This window comes from Nannospalax galili, unplaced genomic scaffold (genome assembly GCF_000622305.1).
Source record: "Nannospalax galili isolate Female #2095 unplaced genomic scaffold, S.galili_v1.0 scaffold25, whole genome shotgun sequence".
Lineage (NCBI taxonomy): Eukaryota > Metazoa > Chordata > Mammalia > Rodentia > Spalacidae > Nannospalax > Nannospalax galili.
Window position 1 is genome coordinate 5,541,438 of NW_008355642.1, and position 8,220 is coordinate 5,549,657.

The window sequence follows — 8,220 nt, forward strand, 5'->3', positions numbered from 1 at the left end:
TAGAGATTTTGGCTTGCTGTTTCTATGGGAAGACATAAGGAAAGAGTACAAATTATATCAGTGCTAAATAGTGCCTCCTGGGATGCCCAAATTTAAATGCATGGGAAGAACTGAACAGCAAAAAGAAAGTGAGGTAGAAGTTATAGAAGATACTCGTCAGGGCTGACGTTTAATACAGAGGATGGCAAGATCTATGGCACATCATGCAGATTGGAAGATTAATAAATGACCCAGTACAGGAATCTGATAATCAGAATATTCTGCCTTTGAACTATGCATCTTTCCTTAAGAAAAAGGCAATACGAAGGAAATCAATCCCTGATGGAGTGGCTCATAAGAGCCCTCAGGGACACTAGGTTATCACTGGATGAGGTCCCCATGAATATCAGCAGAAAGGCAAGTATTAGTGAAGTAACTCAGCACACATAAGGCAGTGTGTGGTGTCCAGTTCATTGGTCCAGATGAGACTGTGTTCACAGGAGAGCTGAGGAAGTGACTGACAAAGCAGGGATCTCAGGACTAGAATGGAGTTTAATGGCTTTGTTGAGCCCAATGGAAGGACAAGAACTTTCCAGTGATTTAGACTGACATGTAAATTGGCTGTGTGAAGCGCTAAAGCATTCAAGAGGGGATAAGAAGACAAAAACAGACCAAAGGGCTTGTATAGAACACTCATAAGCAAATGTGGTAAGATGAGCATCAAGCCAGAGTTTCTTAAAGCAAAAAGTAACAGGAAGCTAAATTCAATCTTGGGAGCCTCTGGGAAGCTTTTGAGCCTGTGTAAGTTTTATGAAGGTATAAATGATAGAGCTGTGCAGGCGAACAAGACTAAGCTAGTCTCAGGGTGGGCAGTTAAGGCCCTAGAGTAAGTGGGATTCATTTCTCTCCTGTAACAAAGTCTATTAGAACCTAGGTATGGTTAATGCAGAGGCATCAGCCAGCTAGTTAGGGCCTAGAGACTGCAAGACCCAAGAAGCCTGTGAGGAAACAGCAGGTGAGAGCAGTTTTGGCTTTGGGCCAGTCAGAAAACCAACCCTGGCCTACTAAGCCTGTCGAAGGTGGGAAGATGCATAAGAGCCTTGTGGCAGCACCCCAGGAAGAGAGGGTAGGATGACTCATGAAAATGACTAGATGTGGAGGGCTGACTAAGGTAATGTCTCCCATTCATGAGGGCACACCCAGGATTGATAATTTACTAATTTATTTAATTTTATATGTATCAGTGTTTTCCCTGCAGGCATGGAAGAGCACCCATGCCATGCAATGCCCACAAAGGCCAGAAGAGGGTGTCAGATCCCCTGGAACTGGAGTTATGGATACATGTCATGTGTGTACTAGAACCAAACCCAGGTCCTCTGTAAGAGCAGCCAGTGCTCTTAACTGCTAAGCCATCTCTCCAGCTCCCAGGCTTGATATTTTTAGGAAACAATGGATAGACATGATGGAACTGTTTCCTGCTATATCAACCTTGCTAACAATTTTCTTTAGTATCCCCTTAGGTGCTCCCTCCTGAGATCAATTGGAAATTCCTTGGAGTGGTATGTGGTGGGCCTTCAGGGATCCTGCCTGTCCTTTGCAGGGTTTCATGCTCTAGATGATATTGCTAACCATTGAGTGTTTTATGGATCCAGAATAGCATGAAAGAGATGCAAATATACCCCAAAGAGCAAGGATGCAAGATTATAGTTCATGTAGTGTACAAAGGTCATGCACACCTATGAAAATCTTGGAAGGTCCTTGAAGCCACAAAGTTGCTAAATGCAAATCCCAATGCCAAGGGTAGGCTAGTTCCTTTTGAGCTGATGGCCAGGGAGGCCTCTGAGACCACTGAAAACAATACTGGCAATTGCCACTGCTATTTGTTGCCCAACAGAGCAATGTTTGAAGACTCCACTGCTAAAGTTACCACATGCTTTGGTTATAGGACATAGAAATCAAGCTGGAATCTTCCTCCCTGCTGGCTAGTTTACATAGTACTGAAAGGTGCTATGCAGGCTGATGGGGAGGAAAAGTCACCAACATTCCTACTCATTTGTGGACCCTGCTTGTAACATCACCAGCATGCCAGGCAAGATGTGCCTGCTGGTGCAATATTAGTGTGACCTGTATGGGAGCAACCAACGGATTTCAGGACCACTCTACCAGAAGGAATTCAAGTCTTGTATTATAAGCCATCAAAAACCCATGGCTTCAGAGGTCATAGGCCTTAGAAGGAAAGCATTAGCTATTGTTTTGCTAAATGGGTATGATGTGCCTGCTAAATTGTCTTCTAATCATTTGTGTTTATACCCACAGATTATTGTTGCTATCAACCTTAATCAGGGAAGCTGCTTTTTGCAGTGGGTGGCAATTACTGCCAAGACACATAAATGGTCAAAATGCTGAGACTAGGTGACTATTGAATGCTTAGCTCTAAATGAGCAATCTGTATCATTCCCTTCAAGATTCTGAGAATACTGTAGAAGGGGTAGAAAGAATGTAAGATCCAGAGGGATGGGGGAAGTGCTGTGGGTTGCTGCCCTCCAGATACGACATGATCATTGCTTTATTGAACTTTCAGCAGATGTAACTCCTGTAGGACTGCTGCACAAGACTGGGTCTGTTAACAGTCAGTCTTAGATTGGAGGCTGTTGAGGGAGTAACATTCATGAGGTCACACCCCTATCTGAGGATATATAGGCAGTTAACAGTTGCTGGGAGAAGAGGGGGAGATTTTCTTCATTGTAGTCACTCATAAGTAGCTGCTTACCTGTGTTCCTGGGAGTAAGCCCTCACTCATGCTCCTATAAGAAATTCTAATTAAACTCACTGGTTCACTAATCAAGTCATAACTGAAATCATTTGTTTGATTTGTTGATGACTTATCTGGGATGAACAGACATTTGTTCATCTACCTAGGAAAAATTCATGCAACAAATGCCTATCATAGCATACACCATGCTGTACTGAAATTACAGGGCTGTAAATTGGTATCATTAAGATTAAGCTTTCTCTGTGAGAACTGACTACATTTAGTTTTGTATCCCCACATAGTAGTTGCTCAACAGCTGTGTTTAATTTAAATTAATGCAGGACAGGGGGAGCATCTTCATGATGGGGTTTTTTGTAACAGCTCTGTGATGAGGAAATATTTTCATTTCCAAAATTAAAGGCCTAAAGTGAAAGAGATGTCATAAAATGTTACATTATATTGCTCACCTAATGCTATCAATATATTTCCCTCATCTGATCATGTTCTCAACCCTTATAGCCAGCTACTAATGAAGTATAAACAAGCATCAATAAAAGATGAAAATACTGCCGGGCATGGTGGTACATGCTTTTAATCCCAGCACCTGGAGGACAGAGGCAGGTTGATCTCTGTGAGTTCAAGGCCAGTCTCGTCTACATAGCAAGTTCCAGGCCAGCTGAGGCTACAGCAAGGAGACTCTGACTCAAAAAGACCAAAAAAAGAAAGAAAGAAAGAAAGAAAGAAAGAAAGAAAGAAAGAAAGAAAGAAAGAAAGAAAGAAAAAGAAAGAGGAAAAAGAAAGATACTGTTTCACTATAAAATTTTCACAAGTACAATGCATTTTACATAGTTTTAATTATCAAATTAGTGAAAAAGTATTCCTGCAAATTAGTAAGAAAACAAAACTAAGAGAAATCTAAATAACATAGGTAAAATACATATATTTTGAAATCCTTAAGAAGCATGTCTATACTTTTATAAAAATTGGATTATGAAATGATTTTATTTGCACTGTTTAAGTAAGACAATTGGTTTTACTCTCTCAAACAGTTCTAACACTCCAGTACACATTTTGGTACTGGAAAATGAGATGCTATTGTGTTCAATGTAGAAGTGCCTTTGAAATTAGATAGTGAGTTGAATCTGAATTTTGAAAGGCACATCAAACAAAGCCTAGAATGCCTTGAAGATAGTGTTCGTAGAAATCTGAACTTTAAAGGAGATTTTGGTGAGGGCTCAGAACAAGAAGAGACCTGCAGAGAAGTTCTTGTCTTAAATAATACATTGTCATGAACAGAATGTGACTAAAAATAGGAATTAGGAAGCTTCTGATAGTTTCAGACAGAAATAATGTGTTAATGGGAAGATGTTCATTCTTATACAGTCTCAGAGGGCTAAGTCAAATTATATTCTTTTTGCATGGAAAGTTGAATTTATAAGTGAAAAACCTGGATATTTTGTTAAGCATATTTCTAATCAAATCTCATCACATGTCTGGTTTCTCCTTGCTATTTGTAGAAAAATGTAAGAGGATTGATGATATCTGTTGAATGGATAATTGTTACACAACACGGAGCCAAAATGTGAAGATTTGGAGAACTGCCAGTTTTGCTCTGAATAGATCACCAAAAATGTGTTTTGGGAAATAATGAACTCAAAATTTAGCTTATTATCAAGAAGAATGGGGCAGGGAAATAACTCCACTGGTAAAGTTCCTGCCCTTAAGAATAAGGACTTGATTTTGAGCCCCAGTATTGACATAAAGAAGTCAAGCATAGCCCGGTGAGTTAGTAATCCCATGCTGAGGAGGTAAGGACAAGCGGATCCCTATGGCTGGCTGTCTACTAGCCTAGCCCATTCCAAGAGCTCCAGGCCAGTGACAGATCCTGAGATCCTGACCCAATAAACAAGGGAGACAGCTCCTGAAGAGCAACACCTGAGGCTGTTCTCTAGCTTCCACATGCACACAAGAGCACATGAACCCACCCCAAAATGCACTTACACACACAAACACACACGAACAAACACACACACACACACACACACACACACACACACACGATTGAAATTATGTCATTTGAAGGAAAATGCTTGGACCTGGATATCAAAATGCTTGGTAAAATAATCAAGATAAAGAAGGAGAAATCTTACATTTTCTCTTATGCGCAGATTGTGTCTGTGTGTCTAGAGAGGAAAGCAGAAGGAGGGCCACTTGAGGAATGGGAGAATGGAGGAATGGAAGGGAATGCATGGGAGTGGAGAGGTGTGAAGAAGAGAGGGTAATGGAGGAAGAAAGATAAATATCACATTTTTATTGTGCATCTAGATTTATATACATATACATCCATACACACACACATATGTGACATGAGAGCAGAAAGGGACGGGACTATTTGACGAACAGGGAGATCAGTGAAGAGGAAAAAAGACACTAGTTTGAGGATGAGTATGAGCAAACTATAGTTCTATACATGTACAAAGATATCATAATGAAGTTCATTAATTGCACACAATAAAAATTTAATTCAGAGCTGGTGAATGGCTCAGCAGATAAGGATACATGCCACCATGCCCGACGACATAAATTCAATCCACACAAGCCACAGGGTGGAAGGAGAACTTTGGAAAAAGGTGTCTTTTGACCTTCACACATGCACCATGGCCTGTGGACAGGCATGCAATCAGACAGACGGACAGACAGACACACCCTAAATAAATACATACATATATAAATATGTAAACGTGGTATTTATTTTTTCAAAAGATTAAGTTTGTGACCAAGGATAGAATCATCCATGCAAACAGAAGGGCTGCCAGGCTAGACCACCAGAAGAATTATAGATAGCATGGAATGAAGAGAGGCTGTCAGGCTTCTGGGATTCTACAAGTAGAAAATGAACTGCCAGAGATAAAGGACTTTGTGCAAAGGACTCTAGTAGTATAAGAAATAACCGAAGGAATTGATAAATGGGAGTACATGAAATTAAAACAGTTCTGTACTTAAAAGAACTATCAGTAGAGAAAAGACAGCTGAGAGCCTATAGAGGAGAAAATTTTAACATGCAGAATAAATAAAGAATTTCAAAAATTAGTCAACAAAACCAAAAATTACCAATCAATAAATAGGCTAAGAAACTGAAGAATGAGCGTTCACAAGGAAGGAACACAAATGGCCAATAAATATTCCAAGAAGTGTTCAGCATCCTTAGCCATCCGGGAAATGCAAATTAAAACTAGTTTGAGATTCCATCTCACCCTACTCAGAATAGCTATTATTAAAACAAACGACAACAAATGCTGATGAGGATGTGTTGGTGGGGGAGGAACCCTTATTAACTTAATAAACTGCTGGTGGGTGTATAAACTGGTGCAGCTACTATAGAAATCAGGAAGGAGATTATTTAAAAACTAAAATAGAACTACTATATTACCCAGCTGTACCACTCTGGGCATACACCCAAAGGACTCCATATTCTGCCAAAGATATTTTTACATATTCATGTTTATTGTTTCACTGTTCACAATAGCTTGGCCATGGATCCAGGCTAGATGTCCGTCAAATGTGTATGTGTATGATTGTGTGTGTGGGTATGATTATGTGTTTTACAGGCCATGGAACTATAAGGAGGTTAATAAGAGAAAAAAAGACCTTAAGGGAGTAGGCAAAGCAAAGGAGGAGGTAGCAGAACACATGTGACATGAAAGAAGAAGAGGGGTTATGGGGGTACCACCAGGAGAGGATTACACAAGAGTAGAGGAAGGGAGGAGAAAAGGAAGGCAAAGAAGAACAAAGTATGAAGGTAAATGCCATAAGGAAATCCATTACTGTGCATGCTAATTTGAAAGCCAATAAAATAAATAGTTAGATTCATGAGAAAAGGAAGAAAAAGCAAGAATAACCCTGATGTGGAGAGTCATGCTCTTGGTCCCAGAGTGTGAATGAAGCTACCTTAGTGGGCCTGAAAGACACAGTATTAAGCCAGAAGATAATTCTGAAGACCTGAATTTTCTATGCTAAATTTTGGAAAGGCTTGTGACTCATTACTCCTTTTTTCCTTCTAATTTCTTTCTTTTAGAAGGAGACTATCTTTCTTAGTCCTATCCCACCATAATATTTTGTATATATAAGATGCCCATTTTCACAAGTTTATAGGTGGCAAATTTTTCCTCAGGATGAGCAAATCACCTGAAGTTTCTTGATGCTAAGATTTTACACTGGGGGCTGAAGAGATGGTTGTTAAGAGCGCTGCTTGGTCTTGCAGAGGACCCAGGTTCAGTTCCCAGCACCCACATGGCAGCTAACAACAATCCCACTCCAGTTCCAGGGGATCCAACACCCTCTTCTGACCTCTGCAGGCATTGCAAGACACAGTTGTACTTACATGTGTCCAGGTAATACACTCATACACTTTTTTTGAATTAAAGATTGTAGGGGCTGAAGAGATGGCTCAGCAGGCAAGAACACTGACTGTTCTTGCAGAAGACCCAGGTTCAAATCCCAGCACCCACATGGCAGCTAACAACTGTCTGTAACTCCAGTTCCGGGGGATCCGACAGCTTCTCCTGTCCTCCTTGGGCATTGCACAGCACAAGTGCACTTACCTAATAAATAAAATATTTTAAAAATTAAAGATTGTAGACTAGAGTGAAGAAGGCATAGGTTCAGACATTTGAGGATATTGTGATCAAGTGTATATTTTCCATGTAAAGGACATGGCTTTAGAGAGAGGAGGTGGCAGGCAGACTGGAATTATGAACTGTGATTCTTCCCTGTTCATATGATGAAGGGTCTGTCTCTGAGTACCTCAGAAGAAGATGTTATTCAGAAATAGAGTAATAACAAATTTGATAATTAAAGTGAGTTCATAGATTAACATGGTAGTTCATGTCTACAATCTCAGCATTCAGGGGCCGGAAGCAGGAGGATCACAAACCAGCCTGCCCTAGACAGTGAGATCTTGTCTAAAGAAAAGATGAATTTACACACTGGAGTAGGGTGGGTCCCTAATCCAGTATCAGTGGTGTCCTGGAGAATTCCATGGGACAATTAAGGTATACGTGTACTTAATACAAGCGACTTACGGATTAGCATATGGGCCCTGAAGAATTTTTCTCTTTGTGTATGGACTCTGGCTTGTTGATGCATGTTCATAACTCATCTGCCTTAAATCTTGAGGCCTTTTACTACCTCTTTCCTGAAAATGGATTTCTCCTCTAGCTGCTTGAGATGTTGAAGGCTGGTTATCACTCTAAAACCAACAATTAAACAAAGTATTTTAAAACAAATTCACAAAATTCACAAAAAATCACATTTCTTCTGAAAGAAGTTTTAGATTACTAATTTTTTCATACTTAAACAAAATGTTGCAATCATATTGCTTTGATAAAGACAATTTAATCTTATCTAGTATAACCTAAAGAAGGTAAAAGTCTTCTCATGCTAGTATAACTGAAAATTTAGATTAAATGTTTTTATATACATATATATAT

At 39.8% G+C, this 8,220-nt stretch overlaps 1 protein-coding gene across 1 annotated transcript in view; it reads right to left on the reverse strand.

The window, feature by feature from the left end:
- Radx (RPA1 related single stranded DNA binding protein, X-linked) overlaps positions 1-8,220 on the reverse strand; it is a 64,141-nt gene that overhangs the window by 33,403 nt on the left and 22,518 nt on the right. The window contains 1 exon segment of the mRNA XM_008852999.1: positions 7,813-7,979. Within this exon segment, the coding sequence (XP_008851221.1) occupies positions 7,813-7,979 (167 nt within the window).